Here is an 18339-nt window from a genome sequence, read left to right as displayed (position 1 = left end):
AATGAATCAATGAATGAACCCATGCATGTCTGAATGCATGAATGAATGAGAGAGAGAGAGCGTGCGCCTGAAATGGGGGTAGGTCTCCTTGAGCCCATCAGTAGCCCTGACCACACCATGCCTTCCAACTTTCCCGGGAGGAGGGTTCTAGCTGGGTTCCACCACACCCCAGCCTTTGGTGGCTGCCAGGCCTGGAAGGCATTTCCCAGAGCTCAGCACATTCCTGCCTTCCCTGGTGGCTGAGAGTGGGCAGGGGGCATTTCAGAGAGAAGGGAGGAGGCCCCTGGCATTCTGGGATACTGCCAGCCAGTCTCTGGTCCCTCAAGCCCCTCGGGAATGGGCCCCAACTGCTAAAGGTGGGGAGGGGGCTGCTGAGGGACCAGCTAAGCTGATGTGAAAGGTGAGGGTGCCGCCTCTGCTGAGGGCCTGGAGGCCGTGCCCGGGTGGACAATGGGCCAGAAGCTGCTGATGTGCATTTTGGGGGTAATCCCCAGCCTCAGCCCAGCCCCGGCCCCAGGCTCCGGCTCAGAGAGCCAGGAGCATCCGAGGCAGCGGCCGGGTGGGTGTGAGGGGCATGTGGGAATACCTATGCTCCCTGTGCCGCCCCCCGGGGTCTGGTGAGTCAGGGCCGGCTGGGGGCCGGGGGCCGGGGGATCAGGGTGAGGCCTGGTGGCCTTGGTTTGGGAGTTGGGCAGATGTGGGTTCAAATCCTGGTGCTACCTATTACCTGAAGTGGGTGACCTTGGGTGTCACTCCCCTCTCTGAGCCTCCTTGGCTGTTATATGAAGGGGACAGAGCATATTGCAGGGTCTTGGTGGTCCTGGAGAACTGTGGTTGGATCCCAGCTCCAGCACTTTCTGGATTTTTAACTAAAAACTGGGCCTTCATCTGCCTGTCTTGCATCCCTGATTCCAGGGGCCAAGCTTTGGGTGCCCAGCCCGGTACATGATAGATGTCCCCCCAAGTGGCAACTCCATTAAACAGAAAAGTGGGGCTCCCTGGGTCCAGTCTCACTCAAGCCAAAAATCCACTGACAAGTCTAGCTGGTCCCCTAATTTGTTTGAATAATACAAAATGCGTATAAGTAGCAGTCACTCCGTGCCAGGAGCTTTTGAAAGTTTTTTGTCTCTTTTCACTCATTTTATCTTCACAACAAACCCATAAGGCAGGCACTTCTGTGATCCTTGTTTTAGAGATGGAGAAACTGAGGTGCAGAAAGATGCCGTGACTTGCCAAAGATCACACAGCCAGGACACGGCTGAGCTGGGATTTGAACCCACATTAACTGGGAGAGAGAGTGGAAAGAGTTTATTTTTAGGGGCCCCAGGAACCAGCAGGGCCATGCCTGGGCCTGGAAGCCAGGGAATAGTGTTGGTAGGAGGCTAGTCTCCCATGGTACTAGCAACCTGTCAACCCCAGGATCAGGGCTCACAGTGGAGGTCTCAGCCCAGGCGAGGAAGAGCAGCTGTCTAGGCTTCTCCTCTGTGGCTCCCACCCCCTGGCGGGTAGATGTGGCTGGGAGAAGGGGATGTTTGTTTCCCCACCACCCACCCCCTGGTGATGTCATACCTCGGCAGCCAATGGCTGGGGTCTCCCCCTCCTCCCCCTCCCCATTCCTTTTCCCCCCCAGCCTGGGACCGGGACTGAGCAGACTGACCGGACCTGGGAGCTCTCGAGGTGTCTGGAGGCCTAGTGGTAAGAGATCAGCCAGCCAGTTCCCATCCTGGCCAAGCTAAGAAGCTGTGGGAATGAGACCCAGGATCCCGGGAGGGTCTGAGAGGGTGCCTGGAGCTCAGGAGGCTGCAAGGTGTAGGAGTTAAAGATACAGACTTTGAAACCAGACTCTGGGTTCAAATCCCAATGTTCTCTTCTTTCTCGCTGTGTCGCTTTGGGCAAGACACTGCATTCATTGTGCCTCTGCTTTCTCACCTCTAAAATGGGCTGATGGGACTTCCCCGGTGGTCCAGTCTTTCTGTGCTTCCACTGCAGGGGCACAGGTTCCATCCTCACTGGGGAAGTTTCACCTATCTCAAAGTGCAGCCAAGAAAAAGGCAGGGGGGCGGGGGGTGGGGGCTGATGGAAGCCACCTCACAGGGCTGACAGGAGAGTAAATGAATTGCTGCTTATAAAGAGCCGGGGGTGGGACAGGCTTTTTGGTCCCTGGAATAGAGCGCTGGGGAGGCAGTGCTGATCTTGTTGGTTGGAGCTGGTGCCCAAGCTGGATCTTGTCCCTCACCCAAAGTTCCTCTTTGGTAGGGGAGAAAGTGGGGCCACTGTGGGCAAAGGCTGTATATGAGACACTAAGATACTCAGCCCCCTGCCTCCCACACACAACTGCCTTCAGAGACTAGTTTCTATTACTTGAGCTCTTATACTGTATACTCCGAATATTCTAAGCACCTGCTGTTATCTCATAATTCCTCAAAGCCACTGTTACTGGCTCCATTTTACAGAGGAAGAAACTGAGGCCCTGAGAGGTGAAATTCAAACTTTGCCCAGTATTCAAACCAGAGGAGTGCTGGAGCTGGGCCTAAACGAGGCACCCAGAGGCCACTGCCAGAATACCTCCCTCTCCACATCACTAGATGGCCTCAGATGATATCTGGGGGCCTGGATGAGTCAGGTCAACCAACCCCCGCCCCCCCTCCGCCACGGCAGGTCACTCTGGTCTTCGGGGTGGCTGAGGCTGTGAGTGGGGAGAATTCTTAAGTGATGTTGGTGCCAGGCATGGGTGGGTGGAAGAAGGTACAGTGAGGCAAAGCTGGGGGCTTCCTCAGCAGGCCCAAAGCTCAGCTGAAGGGCTCAGGGTAAAAATGACACCCAGAAGGGCAGGAGTGACATCTTAAATGAGCATCTGAGTTGTGACTTCCCCAGGGAGGTGTTGTTAGGATTTAAGGAGCCCAGGCAGGAAAGAATCTTTGCACATAGTGAATGCTCAAGAAAGGGGATTCTCAGAATTCTGGAAGCTCAGGAATGGATCAGGGAAGTGCCGCAGGAGCTCAAGAAATCAGCAGTTAGCCTCTGGAGAGTACTGCCTAGCCTTGATTCCCCAGGGAAGCCCCATTAGAGCTTCCCCTAACACAGGTCAGGCCCGCCCCTGGGCACCTCCCTATCCCTCCTTCCCCTGCCTAGTGGGACAGCCAGAGCTGGGAACAGAGAGTGCCCGGGGTTGTGGGGTAGCTGGCTTGGGGGGGGGGCTTCCTTCCGAAGCTGCTCCCACCCAATCCCACCCCAGGAGCTGGGTACGTGGCTCAGGAAGGGCACAGTTGGGCTAAATATAACCTGGGCTGGGCTGCCGTCCCGGGCAGGGATGGAGAAACTGGTCACTCTCTCTCTTGCCCCCACCCTGGCTGGGTTTCCGGTGCCAGCTTCTGGGTGTGACCTTCTCTGGCTTGTCCTGGACAGGGCGCTTGTGGCCCTGGAGATCCTCCCCTCCGTCTCCATCTCCTGCGAGTACCAGGCTTCTCTCACCCACAGCTCAGGACACTACCTTGTATCAGGGACTAAGAGTTAGCTTTTCAGACCGGGGTTCAAGTCCCAACTCCATCACTGTGATATCCCACACATCTCTCTTTTTTTTTTTTGCCATGCCCCATGGCTTGTGAATGGGATTCCCTGATGGCTCAGTGGTAAAGAATCTGTCCACCAATGCAGGAGCTGCAGGAGACGCAGGTTCGATCCTTGAGTCAGGAAGATCCCCTGAAGGAGGAAATGGCAACCCACTCCAGTATTCTTGCCTGGAGAATCCCACGGATAGAGGAGCCTGGCGAGCTACTGTTCATGGGATTGCAAAGTTGGCTCCGTCTTAGCGACTAAACAACAACAACGTGGCTTGTGGGATCTTTGTTCCCTGACCAGGGATTGAACCTGGGCCCTGGCACTGGACTGCCAGGGAACTCCCTGTGATAGCCCATCTCTTAACCCTCATTTACTCATCAGTAAAATGGGGTACCATGAGGCCACAGCCATAAAGTGTCTGCCTGGCCCAGTGTTGGCACTGAGTCGCTCTAAAAACACGTTTCTGGCACCCTTGATCCCCTCTGCCAGCCCAACTTCTGCCTCAACTGTTTTGTTGCCTAGGCTTCCTCCAGTGCTCAGAGTCACCAGTGCAAGTTAAGGTGCAGAGTTGGGGGTCAAGGGCACAGGTCCTAGCTGAATGACCCCAGACAGGTCACTTTCCCTCTCTGAGCCCCAGTTTCCAACCCTAAAATAGCCTCCACATCCAGAGTGATTTCAAGGCCTAAGGCGGCCGGCATAAGGCCCAGTCTAGAGGAAATAACCCGGATGTGGGAGTCAAGCCTGCTGGGAGGGCCTGGGGGCTCACAGGGGAGGCCAGGGAAGGACATGGAGAGCCAGAGAGGAGCCTTCTGACACCGGGGGTTGTGGTGGCGGGGGGAAGACAACCAGTGGAGTGGGTACAGCTGGAGCATGAGGGGGTCTCTGTGTCCTCTGTCTCGGCCAGTGGTGGGCTATGAAGGGCCTTTGTGTGGCTGGGGGTGGGTGGGCAGGGGTGGAATGTGACTGAGCACAGCAGATGGGCCATTGTTTGAGGGAATGTGCCGCGTGAGGCCTGACCTTTCCCTGTGGAGTGGGGGTTGGTGGGTTGGCATGCCAGGTGGGGGCCAGGAGGACAAGGCTTGGAGGACGGACAGGATCAATCTCCCTTCCCCCAGGAGGGTCTGTCGGCGGAGACCCCAGCTCTGCCTCTTTCTCACTGGGCCATGTGACCTTGAATGAAGTTCTTGGCCTCTCTCGGGGGTTAGGGTTTTCTGCAGCAAGGTGGGAAGTGAAGGTCTTAGCCTAGGACTGGCAAAGAGTTACCACCCAGTGCCCATTAGTTATTAGCATCTGTAGAAGCAGCTGGAGCTTTCAGACAAGTTAGAAGTCCTGGCTAGGCCATCTGTGACTCAGGTGAGTAACTTTCCTCCTCCCAGTCTTAGACGTCTTCTCTGTAACAAGCTCAATAATTTTATTTTTTGGCCACACTCTTCAGCATGTGGGACCCAAGTTCTCTGGCCACGGATCAAACCTGTGCCCCCTGCATTGGAAGGGTGCGGTCTTAACCACTGAACCACCAGGGAAGTCCCATGCCCAATAACTGTATTGATCTCACCAGGGTGTTCTGAAGTCCACATACCCTGACCCCCGTGGGATATTCGAAACAAGATCAGGACCACAGGAGGTTCTTAGTGATAATCATGGCAAGTGCTTACGAAGTGCCTACCAGGTGCCCAGCACTGTATATTTACAAATACACGTGACGCTCTAACTAGCCCTGGGAGGTAGGTGCTCTCATTCTCCCCATTTTATAGATGGGGAAACTGAGGCACAGAGAGGTGAGCTGATTTGCCTACCTGGCAAGTAGAGGCAATGGTTTTACAGTGAATTTGGCCCCCTTGGTCAGCCGAGGTGGTTAACGTAGGGATGGTACTGTCAGAAAGGCCTAGGAGTCATTCCTGGCTATACTACTGCTTCCTGTCCAGCCACATCACCTTGGATAAAGGTTTTTGGAGCTTCAGGTTTCCCACCCGCACTTTGGGGACAGAGCACCCTTTCTTATCCCCAAGCCATGCAGCAGGCTATGGAATCTTAGTTCCCCAAAGAGGGACGAAAGCCTTGCCCCCTGCAGTGGAAGCGTGGAGTCCTAACCACTGGACTACCAGGGAACCCGTGGGGATAGACTAATGACAGAGTTCAGGAAGGGTCAGACACTCAGGAAATATCAGTAGGGTCAGTGACAGTAATGCTCACGTTATTCTTCTTAGAGCCCCGGACCCAGAAGGCTCAAGGAGCTGGAGGTGACCCTGAGGTGAGCACTGGCTGGTGCCACATGCCCCTCCCTGCCCTTTCCTGGCCTGCCTGGAGCCTCCTGACCTGGTATCTCCCTGGCAGGCAGCAAGACCCCAGAGGAAAGGCGCGAGCCCCGCAGACGACTGTGTGCCACCCCGGGCTGGGCTCCTGTTAGGAGGGGGTGCTTGTGCGCAGGCAGCGGTGAGAGGACATCTGGGATTGGGGCGGGGGGGCCCTTCTCCCCATCTCATACCCACCCTGACCTCTCCCTTTAAGCCCGGCCTTCTCCCCCATCTTCCCCTGGATGGCCTCAAGCCTGCACCCCTGACCCCACAGGCTCAGAGGCAGCTGCTCCATGCAGAACTGAAGCTGGTCCTGCAGCAGAAGGGAGAGAGGAAACCGGAGGAGCCGGGGGCCCAGGGGACTCCCAGCAGCGCCATGGAGGCCAGGAGCCGGAGTGCTGAGGTGAGTACCCTTCAAAGGGGACCTGTGGGGCCTTGGTGGGGGGCACTGAGTAGGGTGGCACTGAGGCACTTCTTGGCTTCTCTGTCTCAGTCTTCCCATCTATGAAATGGAGACAGCAACAGAGACTGTTATAGGTCACTGTGAGGGAAAGAGAAATTAACATTCGTGATGTGCTTAACACAGTACCTGACACAGACTAAGATTCCAAGAAGCTAATTCATTGAGCATGGTGGTGGTTTAGTCTCTAAGTAATGTCCAACTCTTGCAACCCCATGGACTGTAGTCCACCAGGCTCCTCTGTCCATGGGATTTCCTAGTCAAGAATACTGGAGTGGATTGCAATTCCCTTCTCCATGGGATCTTTCCGACCCAGGAATTGAACCCATGTCTCCTACATTGCAGGTGAATTCTTTACCGACTGAGCTACAAGGGATAGGATCATACTGGAATTCTGTTAATACTAAGCTAAAGAAAATAGAGTAGAAAGCCTCTTCATCAGAAGAGGCAGAATGGTGCAGGGGTTAAAGACATGGGCTTTGGACCTACGGGCTTACATCCCAGTCCTACCAGTTCAGCTGTACAACCCTGAACAGACGACCTGACCTTTCAAACCCTGTTTCACCATCGGTGAAATGGGGCAGTGGTCCCCATCTCTGAGGGTGCTGAGGACTCACACTCATGTCATTTGCCCAGGGCCTGGTACCTGGCCTCCCTGAACGTGAGCGGCTTTCACTGTCATGGAGACAGAGCATAGCACTGACTGCATCCTACTGGATGCCAAGCATACAGTGGGTCTCCTTTTATAGCAGCCAAGCTGAGGCTGAGGGGTGGCAGGCACGGGGTAACATGCACAGAGGTCCCTGCCTACAGGACAGCTTATGGGCTCTGAGGTCACACCCCCGAGGCTGAGGCCCCATCCCTGAACTGCCTGTGTAGCATCAGGCAGTCACTTCACTTCTCTGGACCTTTGTGTCCTACTCTGTCACTGCCCAAGCTGTGTGGAGGATGAAATGAGACACCACACATAAAATACTTGGCCCAGGGCCTAAGGATGGTGGTGATGGTCATGCTTTTCCCTGTTGCCCCTACCGCAACTCTTCCTACCCCTTCTCACCATGTTCTGCCCAGCGCTCTAGTCCCGGGGCCACTGCTGTGGAGCATCTGGGCAAATTTGCTTTCCCTTCTCCAAGTCCTGGGCTCAGTTCTGGGCTCAACGCCAGTCTGTGCCAGCCTCAAGACACTGCCCATTACAGCATCCCCTCACATGTCTGTTGCTTCAATCACAATCAGAGATTCCTTCCGTATACCCATGTCACCCAACTTTACAGGAGGGAAATGGGCCCAGAGAGGGCACAGTTCTCCTCTAGAGACACACAGCAGAGTGCATTCCTGGACGGGCTGTGAAACTGAGGTCTTTCACTGTCTCTTCTGGGAAGCCTGGATGTGGATCCCACAGTGCACTGCTGGGCCAGGGCCAGGTCAGCACCATTTACAGTAAATACCAGGCATGCCACGTCTGCCAGTCCACCCCTCATTACCCACGCACGGCCGCTCTTCACTAGATTCCCTCTCCAATGGGCGTTATGCAGGGCTTGGGGTCACAGAGTACACAATAGGACAGTCACACATATTCAAGCCTTCAAGGAGGCCAGGCCCACCCCCACCCCTTCATACCGCACCCTTTCTTCGGGACCCCATCCTCAATTCCACCCCTATTCTGCCGTTGTTAAAGCCCATCCCCATAATTCAAGCCCGTCCATAGACTACGGGTCCCTTCCGCGCCTCCACGGACACACTCTAGCCACACTCCTTGCCTATCTTTGGCCGCTCCTCTCCGGCCACTGTCCTTTATCCGGTCGCGCTCCAACCCCTAACCCCGCCTCCGAACTGACCACGCCCCCTTAGCAAACAGCCCCGCCCTCACTATCAGGCCCGCCTCTCAGGTGCAACACAGGTTCCCTCTGGCCTCCCCATCCCATCCCTCCTCTAGGATTCCGCCCCTCGCCCCGCCTCTCCCGACTGCGGCCTTCGGGGCTCCCCCAGGCCAGTGAGCCGGGAGACCCATTGAACTCTTCCGTGGGTCTCAGCGAGCCGCCCTCGCGCTCACTTAAAGGGGAGATGCCGGCGAGAGTGGGCCCACACGACCGGCTTGAGCCCCGCCTGGGTGCCTGTGCCCTGAGGACCCGGTTAAGAGCGGCTTTTAAGCGCGATGGCGGGCTCTGGGCGAGGTCCGGCCCCAGCGCGCCATGGCGACCCCTCGCCGCTCTCCACAGGAGCTGAGGAGGGCGGAGTTGGTGGAGATCATCGTGGAGACAGAGGCGCAGACCGGGGTCAGCGGCATCAACGTAGCGGGAGGCGGCAAGGAAGGAATCTTCGTCCGCGACCTGCGTGAGGACTCGCCAGCGGCCAGGAGCCTCAGCCTGCAGGAAGGTGGGCGGGGTGCGGGCATGGGGTGGGGCCTTCCTTCGGGGGCGGGAATCTGCCCTAGGCCCCGGGCCGGAAGGCGGGGTTAAGGGCTAGGGGCGGGGCTTTGTGTGTCTTGGTTTCGCGGTTGCTCAGATACCGGCTCTGGAGGTTCATTGTCTCCCAAATCTGCAGTTAACTATCTTGTGATCTTTCTTTTTTTTTTTTATCTTGTGATCTTTCTGTGACTCGGTTTTCTCACCTCTAAAATGGGACTTACTCTAGTACATACCTCATAGGGTTATTATGTGGATTAAATGAGTCAGTATTTGAAAACAAAGCATGTAACTAAGTGGCATACGGTAAGCACTATATACGTGCTAGTTATAGTTTGGTTGTTGGGGCTGAAGAAAAGAGGCGGAGTTAACAACTTGGAGGGAGTGGCGATGAGAGCTTAGTAAGGGATATTTTAAGTAACATGGATGAAGTTGATTTATTCATGCAACAACTATTTACTGAGTGCCTTCTATTTCCAGATGTTATTCTGGGTGCTTGGGCTACTGCTGTGAACAAAACAGACAACACTCTCTGCGCCTATGAAGCTTACATTCTTCATGTGAGGAGAGACATGTTTAAGCAAAATCTGTGAAATACAGAGTACATTATATATACATAATTTATGGAAACATAATGTAAAATATTTAGTACATTAGAAGGCCATGTATGCTTATGGAAGCTAGGAAGGAAACTGCGTTTTTAAGTAGGATGAACCAGGAAGGGCAGAAAGGCCCGAAGGAGGTGAGGGAATGAGCTCTGTGGCCATCTGGAAAAGCATTCCAGGCAGAGAGAACCAGTGCAACTGCCCCAAGATGGGAGAGTGCCCGGTTTGTTGGAGGAACAGCAAGAAAGCCAGTGTGAATGGAGCAGAGTTAGTGAAGAGTAGAGTAAGAGATGAGGTCAGAGAGGTAAGAGAAGGGGTAGTTTTTCGAGGGCTTAATGGACCATGGGGAGGACTTTGATTTTTAATCGGAAGTTGTGAGTGAAGAAAGAACATGAATTAACCATATTGAAATGCTGTATTAGCAGTAGACTGTAGGGGGCAGGATGGGGAGCAGGGAAAAAGGCTCCCGTGATTATCCAGGTAAGAGATTGGTGATTTGTTGTTGTTCACTCGCCAGGGGAAGGGATAAACAGGGAGTTTGGAATCAACGTGTACACAGTGCTATATTTAAAATATTAACAGATAACCAAAAAGGATCTACTTTATAGTACAGGGAATTGACTCTTTGTGACCCCGTGGATATGAGAGCCAACTCATTGGAAAAGACCCTGATGCTGGGAAAGATTGAAGGGAAAAGGAGAAGGGGACGGCAGAGGATGAGATGGTTAGATAGCATCACTAACTCAGTGGACATGGATTTGAGCAAACTCTGGGAGTTAGTGGAGGACAGGGATTGGTGCTACTTGGGGCCAAAACAGTGTCATTGGAGGTGAAGACAAGGGTTTGGATTCTGGATATAATCCGAAGGAAGAGTCTTCTGGACTGGATATGGGATTGTTGGAAAGAGAGGGGTCAAGGATGCGTCCAGGAATTCTTAACCTGAGAATGGAGTTGGTAGCCCCACAAATGGGAAACCCTGGGGCTGGAGTGTGTTTGGAGAAAGACCAGGAGTACAGTTTGGACCTGTCAAATGAGAGCTGGACACCAAGGCGGACATGTGAAGGGATATGTGAATCTAGGATGGATGTGGGGAGTGCTGGGCTGGAGAGACACAGTTGGGAGTTGTCAGTATATTTATGATCTTTAAACTCCTGAATCTGGGTGAGCTTCCCTAAGGGATAAGTAGTATGGAGAAGAGGAGAGGTCCAAGGCCTGAGCTGGCTCTCTGGGACTCTGTGTCTTTAAGAGGTCTGGGAGATGGGAGGAATCATCCCAGGAGGCTGAGAAGAAGCCCCCAGGGAGGTTCCAGAGGGTTGGGCACCCTGGAAGCCAAGCCGAGCAAGTAGATGAAAGAGAGAGAGTGAAGTTGGGTCTCAAGCAGGGGTTTAAGTGGATGAAGTCTGGGACTTGACTGCTGGACTTAGCAGCTACACAGAGGTCACTGTATGAGACCTTGAGAGACCAGTTCAAGGCTCTGAGAGGGGGGTGTCAAAAGTGTGATTGGAGAAGTGAAAATAACGCAGTCAGACAACTCCATGAATTGTGCTGTTAAAGTGAACAGATAAGTGGGGCAGAAGTTCTAGAAAGAGTGAGGTCAAGGCAACCTTTCTTAAAAAAAAAAAGTTATTTTTGGCTGTACTGAGTCTTCAGTGCTTTTTGAGGGTTTTTTCTAGTTGCGGCAGCTGTGGGCTACTCTTCACTGCAGTATGTGGGCCTCTAGTTGCAGTGGCTTCTTCTGTTGCAAACACAGGCCATAGGCGCAAGGGTGTCGGTAGTTGCAGCACATGGACTCAGTAGTTGTGGCACAGGGGCTTAGTTGTTCCGAGCCTTGTGGAATCTTCCTGGACCAGGGATCGAACCCATGTCCCCTGCACTGGCAGGTCAATTCTTATCCACTGAGCCACCAGGGAAGTCCAAGACAACCTTTCTTATGGGAGAAAGAGTGATATGTTCTTTTCTGATGACAATATGTAGAAGAGAAGGACAAATTGATGATGATGTAGGGAGCAAGGGGAGAATTGCTGGAGTGTGTCCCTGAAAAGGTGGTGGAGAGATTGACCCGAGCTAGTAGTGGGGTTGGTTTATCCCTAGGACAGATGGAGAGTAGAAAAAATCGCCACAGGACCAGGGAGGGTGAGTAATTGGGTGGGGGCTTCTGGAAGTTTTCTTCTGACTGTTTCTCAGTAAAAGAAAGCAAAATCAGTGTTTGAAGTGTGAGGTTCCGGGAGGGGAGTAAAAGGGGAGAGTTGCGGCAAATGGGCTTGGATTTGCTCTGAGGGAGGCAGGGCTAAAGCCTAGGCCGTGGCTTTCTCTAAGTGTCAGAACCTCAAACAGGGAAGAACTTTGCGTCTCAGTATCCTGTGCTCTTGGAGAAGGGCATGGCAACCCACTCCAGCATTCTTGCCTGGAGAATCCCATGGACAGAGGAGCCTGGCAGGCCACAGTCCCGTAGGGTCGTAAAAAGTTGGACACAACTGAAGCGATCGAGCACGCGCTGCACGCGGGTATAGGCGGGGCCAAAAGTTTGGGCGGCGCCCGGCTGCAAGGGCTCCAGGGAAGTGGGCGGGACCAGGCCTGGGCGGGGCCGGACGATGCCCACGCCCTGCCCACCTCCACCTGGCCTACAGGGGACCAGCTGCTGAGCGCTAGAGTGTTCTTCGAGAACTTCAAGTACGAGGACGCGCTCCGCCTGCTGCAATGCGCCGAGCCTTACAAGGTCTCCTTCTGCCTGAAGCGCACTGTACCCACCGGGGACCTGGCGCTACGGCCCGGGACCGTGGCCGGCTACGAGATCAAGGGCCCGCGGGCCAAGGTGGCCAAGCTGGTACGCGTGCTTAGCCCGGCCCCGGCCCTGGACTGCCCCAGCGATCCTGTCTCTGCGCCGTGAGCCCCACTGCCCCACACCCGTGGGCCAGCCTTGCCCTCTGTCTCATCACTAACCCAGCGCTAATCCCATCCACTGCCTCCTGTTCTCTGCCCCTAAACTCCTCCCTGGGGAGGGGGACCCACCCACCCAAACCAGGATCCTCACCCACCAGGGGTCCTGAACCAGAGAGGCCAGGTTCAGTCAAGCCGAAGGGTGGCTCACTTACTGCTGAGTGACCCTTGAGGAACTTCTTTACCTCCTTGGGCCTCAGTTTCCCCATCTCTAAAGTGAGGGTATTGGGGAAAATGGTGGACGAGGAGCCAGAAGTCTTGGGTCACAGTTTGTACACTCCTGGTGATGCATTGTAAGAGTCTAAATTAAAGTCTTTGCCTTCCTGGACAGTCATGGTGACATGACAGGCAGGAAGTGGGGATGGTGCTTTGGAGACAAGATGCTCCATCCAACACATACCCATCCTGGTGAAATGACTGCATGGGGCTTTCCCCCTGTCCACCCTAGGCCTCCCACTGTCCCACCGCCTCCTGCCTCTCTCCTCTCTCCCCAGAACATCCAGAGTCTGTCCCCAGTGAAGAAGAAGAAGATGGTGATGCCCGGGGCCCTGGGGGCCCCTGCAGACCTGGCCCCTGTTGACGTCGAATTCTCCTTTCCCAAGTTCTCCCGTCTGCGTCGAGGCCTCAAAGCCGAGGCTGTCGAGGGTCCTGTCCCAGCTGCCCCCACCCGCCGGCGCCTCCAGCTGCCTCGGCTGCGGGTCCGAGAAGTGGCCGAAGAGGCCCAGGTAGCCAGGCTGGCGGCCGCCGCTCCTCCCCCCCGGAAGGCCAAAGCAGAGGCTGAGGTGGCAGCAGGACCCCGTTTCACAGCTCCCCAGGTGGAGTTGGTTGGGCCCCGGCTGCCAGGTGCTGAGGTGGGTGTCCCCCAGGTCCCAGCCCCCAAGAGGGAGGCGGCCCCTGCCGTGGAGCCTGCAGCTGTAGGGATCCAGGTCCCCCAAGTGGAGCTGCCCTCCTTGCCCTCACTACCTGCTCTGCCCACACTTCCCTGCCTGGAGACCCGGGAAGGGGCTGTGGCAGTGACGGTGCCCACCCTGGACGTAGCAGCACCTACAGTGGGGGTGGACCTGGCCTTGCCTGGTGCAGAGGTGGAACCCCGAGGCGAGGTGCCCGAGGTGGCCCTGAAGATGCCCCGCCTCAGTTTCCCCCGCTTTGGGGCCCGAGCAAAGGAAGCTGCTGAGGCCAAGGTAAAGGGGCCCAAGCTTCGAATGCCCACCTTTGGGCTCTCTCTCCTGGAGCCCCGGCCTGCTGTCCCTGAAGCTCCCGAGAGCAAGCTGAAGCTGCCCACCATCAAGATTCCCTCCTTTGGCATCGGGGTCTCGCCGCCAGAGGTCAAGGTGCCCAAGGGGCCTGAGGTGAAGCCCCCCAAGGTCCCAGAGGTCAAGCTCCCCAAAATGCCTGAGCCAGTCCTTCCAGAGGTGCGACTCCCAGAGGTGGAGCTCCCGAAGGTGTCAGAGATGAAGCTTCCGAAGGTGCCAGAGATGGCCGTGCCCGAGGTGAGACTTCCAGAGGTGCAGCTGCCAAAAGTCCCCGAGATGAAACTCCCTGAAGTGAAGCTCCCAAAGGTGCCGGAGATGGCCGTGCCTGAAGTGCGTCTCCCAGAAGTGCAGCTGCCGAAAGTCCCCGAGATGAAACTCCCTGAAGTGAAGCTCCCAAAGGTGCCGGAGATGGCCGTGCCAGAAGTGCGTCTTCCAGAAGTGCAGCTGCCGAAAGTCCCAGAGATGAAGCTGCCGAAGGTGCCCGAGATGAAATGCCCGGAAATGAAACTCCCGAAGGTGCCAGAGATGGCCGTGCCGGAAGTGCGACTCCCAGAGGTGCAGTTGCCGAAAGTCCCCGAGGTGAAACTCCCCGAGGTGAAGCTCCCCGAGGTGAAGCTCCCTAAGGTGCCAGAAATGGCTGTGCCGGAAGTGCATCTCCCAGAGGTGCAGCTGCCAAAAGTCTCGGAGATGAAGGTCCCTGACGTCAAGCTCCCCGAGGTGAAGCTCCCAGAGATAAAACTCCCCAAGGTGCCGGAAATGGTTGTGCCGGACGTCCACCTCCCACAAGTGCATCTGCCAAAGGTGTCAGAGATGCGGCTGCCAGAAGTCCAGGCGCCCAAGGTCCCGGAGGTGCATCTGCCGAAGGCACCAGAAGTGAAGCTACCCAAGGCTCCAGAGGTGCAGCTAAAAGCTGCCAGGGTAGAGGAGGCGGAGGGCATGGACTTTGGCTTCAAGATGCCCAAGATGACCTTGCCCAAGCTAGGGAGGGCGGAGTCCCCATCTCAGGGCAAGCCGGGTGAGGCAGGCGCTGAGGTCTCAGGGAAGCTGGTGACACTTCCCTGTCTGCAGCCAGAGGTGGGCAGCGAGGCTCGTGTGGGTGTCCCCCGTCTCACACTGCCCTCGGTGGAGCTAGACCTGCCGGGGGCCCTGGGCCTGGAGGGGCAGGCCGCGGCCGCCGAAGTGGGCAAAGGGGAGCAGGCAGAAGCAGCTGGAGTCGGGGAAGTTGCCTTCCGGTTGCCTTCCGTGGAGATCGTCACCCCACAGCTGCCCACACTGGACGAAGGGCAGGCAGAGGTGACAGAGGCGAAAGTCAAGCTCTCCTCCAAGTTCTCCCTGCCCAAGTTTGGACTCTCGGGGCCAAAGGTGACCAAACCAGAGGCTGAGGGGGCAGGACGAGCTGCCAAGCTGAAGGTGTCCAAGTTCGCCATCTCACTCCCCAGGGCTCGGGTGGGGACCGAAGTGGAGGCCAAGGGTACAGAGGAAGCAGGTCTGCTGCCCGCCCTCGACCTGTCCATCCCGCAGCTAAGCCTGGATTCCCATCTGCCCACGGGCAAGGCAGAGGTGGCCGGGGCCGATATCAAGCTCAAGGGGCCCAAGTTTGGCCTGCCCAAGTTTGGGGTCAGGGGCCAGGACACTGAGGCAGGAGAACTAGTGCCAGGGGCGGCTGAGTTGGAGGGCAAGAGCAGGGGTTGGGATGGGAAGGTGAAGATGCCCAAGCTGAAGATGCCCTCCTTTGGGCTGGCTCGAGGGAAGGAAGCAGACATTTCGGGTGGGCAAGTCAGCCCCGGGGAAAAGCCAGAGTCCACAGCTGTGCAACTTAAGATCCCCGAGGTGGAACTGGTTACTCTGGGGGCCCAGGAGGAGGGGCGGGTAGAGGAGGAGGCAGCTGGCAGCCGAGGACGGCTCGCAGGCCTGCAAGTGTCCCCAGCCAAGCAGGTGGGCACTGAGGCCCAGGACGGGGGGCTGAGGATGCCGCTGGGCATCTCCCTGCCCCAGGTGGAGCTCACCGGCTTTAGGGAGGCCACCCCGGGCCAGCAGGCTGAGAGTTCGGCCCCTCCAGCAGAGGGCACAGCAGGCTACAGGGTCCACGTGCCTCAAGTGACCTTGGCTCTACCTGGAGCCCAGGCGGTGGGTGGCGAGCTGTTGGTGGGCGAGGGTGTCTTCAAGATGCCCTCCGTGACAGTGCCCCAGCTTGAGCTGGACGTGGGGCTGAGCCGAGAGGTGCAGGACGGGGAGGCTGCCACCAGTGAGGGTGGGCTGAAGCTGAAGGTGCCTACGCTGGGGGCTAGAGCTGGGGCTGGGGCTGAGGGGCCGAGCGACCAGTCCGCAGGGGCAGAGCGCACCTTCCATCTCTCCCTGCCCGACGTGGAGCTCTCCCCACCCGCCGTGGGCACCCACGCTGAGTACCAGGTGGCAGAGGGCGAGGGAGATGCCGGACACAAGCTCAAGGTGCGGCTGCCCCGGTTTGGCCTGGCACGGGCCAAGGAGGGGGCTGAGGAAGGTGAGAAGGCCAAGAGCCCGAAACTCAAGCTGCCCCACGTGGGCTTCAGCCAGAGCGAGGCGGTCAGTGGGGAAGGCTCCCCCAGCCCCGAGGAGGAGGACGTGGAGGGTGGTGGGGAAGGGGCCTCCGGGCGCCGAGGTCGCGTCCGAGTCCGCTTGCCCCGTGTGGGCCTGGCTGCCCCTTCCAAGGCCTCCCGGGGGCAGGAGGGCAAGGCGGCACCCAAATCTCCCAGCGGGGAGAAGTCACCCAAGTTCCGCTTCCCCCGGGTGTCCCTAAGCCCCAAGACCCGGGGTGGGAGCGGGGACCAGGACGAGGGTGGATTCCGGGTGCGACTGCCCAGCGTGGGGTTTTCCGAGACGGGCCCTCCAGGCCCCACAAGGATGGAGGGGGCTCAGGCTGCCGTCATCTGAAAACCCCTGAGCAGAGGGAGACCCCCGCCCCCGCCACCGTCTCATCTCCCCGCCCCCCCACCTTGTTCTGTGTGTGAGTTAACTAGCACTAACCCTCAGAAGGCTGGGAGGTGGGCGACTGACCAGGGCAGGGCCAGGGTGGCCGTGCCTGGCTCTTTGGCAGGAGTGCCTATGTCTTGCCAAGTCATGTGAATAAAATAATCCAGAGGTGGCTCTGTGTGGGGTCTCCTCTGTGTGCTCGCATTGCAGGGGCAGAGTGCGGGGGGGTGGGGGGTGGGCCAGAGAAAGGGGTCCCTTGAGGTCTGGCCTGAAGGGGTCCTCTGTGCAGGGAGACAGCCCAGAGTCAGGAAGGCCTTGGTGTGGGCCTGGTGGGAGGGGGGCTGTCCTAGTCCTTCAAAATTCCCAGGGGCCTCTGAGCTGGGGAAGTGCCCCAGCAGAGCCCAGGGACCCCTGTGCTGGAGACTCCACGTGTCCTTTGGGGGCCCCTCCTGCCAGGACAACCCCAGGAGCCCTAAGGGTAGAAAATGCTCGCTGCCCGCTGCCCTCCGCTGGCCGCCTCCGCACCCTTACTCTCCCTTTCCGGCCTGGCTGGTTTGACTACTGGTCCACCCCTGCCCTACCCAGGGAGGCCTCTCCCGGCCCCCTCTCCAAGCTCCCGGGTTCAGAACCTCCACCCCATGACACCTTAGGACTAAGTCCCAGGATTGCCAGCCCATATTGGGGCTGGGCCTCGGCTCCCAGGGACCCCTCCCCACTCGGGATCTAAGCCCCCACCAGGGTCCCCATTTCACCGAGATGCCCCAGGTAAGCTGTCCAGGTGCGACTCTCCCGATGATGCCGCTATAACCGCCACTCTACTCTCGTCACGTCTCCACCCTCCCATTCTAGAGGAAGAAGGGCTGTGCCTTTGAGTTGTCCCAATGAGTATGCGTGTGCACCTGCTCAGTCACTTAGTCGTGTCCGACTCTTTGTGACCCCATGGACTGTGGCCTGCCAGGATCCTCTGTCCGTGGGATTCTCCAGCCAAGTATACTGGAGTGGGTTGCCATTTCCTCCTCCAGGGGATCTGCCCGACCCAGGGGTCAAACCTGTGTCTCCTGCCTTGGCAGGTGGATTCTTAACCACTAGTGCCCCCTGGGAAGCCCTGGGTTGTCCCAGTCTCCTTAATCCATCACCTTCTTCGTTCAAGCTGACACCCCTTGGGTCACTACCCATCACATGCTTCCTCTTCATCCCCACCAAACGTAGCATGAGATACCTATATTCCTGATGCACACCCCTTGCCCAGCCCCCTAGCATTTGGGGGCTTTCCTCCCACCACGGTTGACTGTCAGTGTCCTCAGTCCATGGTCACGTTCAGGGCTGCTTCTGTCTCCTATGTTCTGACTTCTCAGGATTCCTTCCTCCTTTCTGAATGCTCTCTTCTCTCTCCTACCTCCTCCTCTCCCTCAGGCCCCTTGGGTCCTCAGGGCTCCTCCCAGGCCCTCATCCACCTCCTCACCCTCCTTGGGCCCCATCACCCTTCCCCCGGCTTCCACTCCTCACCTCTGACAATTCCCAAAGTCTCTCCTGGGTCCACATGGGCCTCCAGTGCCTGTCTGCATCTCTGCACACCTCCCCTGGCATCTCCTGGACACTAGGAGGCAGTGTCTGGGGGTTCAGAGCTTGGCTCTAGAACACACTGCTCAGGGTCAAAGCCTGCCTCCGGCACCCCCCTGAGTGACCTTGGGCATTTTTTAAACTTCTTTTGGCCTCTATTTTTTCTTCTATAAAATGGAGGTATTAAGTTGCATATTGTAGGGACTTCCCTGGTGGTCCCGTGGTTAAGACTCTGCACTCCCAATGCAGGGGCCCAAGTTCGATCCCTGGTCAAGGAATAAGGTTCTGCATGTCACAGCTAAGATCCGGCAGAGCCAAATA

At 57.1% G+C, this 18339-nt stretch overlaps 1 protein-coding gene across 1 annotated transcript; it reads left to right on the top strand.

Annotated features, from left to right (window-relative positions):
• Positions 1-1635: 1635 nt before the first annotated feature.
• PRX (periaxin) lies at positions 1636-16630 on the top strand. The gene is made up of 7 exons (XM_070771039.1): positions 1636-1695; positions 5766-5809; positions 5893-5991; positions 6127-6255; positions 8529-8685; positions 11947-12143; positions 12751-16630. The coding sequence occupies exons 4-7, from the start codon at positions 6229-6231 to the stop codon at positions 16417-16419; spliced, it is 4050 nt and encodes a 1349-aa protein (XP_070627140.1). The 5' UTR covers positions 1636-1695; positions 5766-5809; positions 5893-5991; positions 6127-6228; the 3' UTR covers positions 16420-16630.
• The last annotated feature ends 1709 nt before the right edge of the window (positions 16631-18339 follow it).

Source organism: Bos indicus, chromosome 18, assembly GCF_029378745.1.
Source record: "Bos indicus isolate NIAB-ARS_2022 breed Sahiwal x Tharparkar chromosome 18, NIAB-ARS_B.indTharparkar_mat_pri_1.0, whole genome shotgun sequence".
Lineage (NCBI taxonomy): Eukaryota > Metazoa > Chordata > Mammalia > Artiodactyla > Bovidae > Bos > Bos indicus.
Note: the sequence above shows the minus strand (reverse complement) of the source record. Positions and strands in the feature narration are given on the sequence as shown.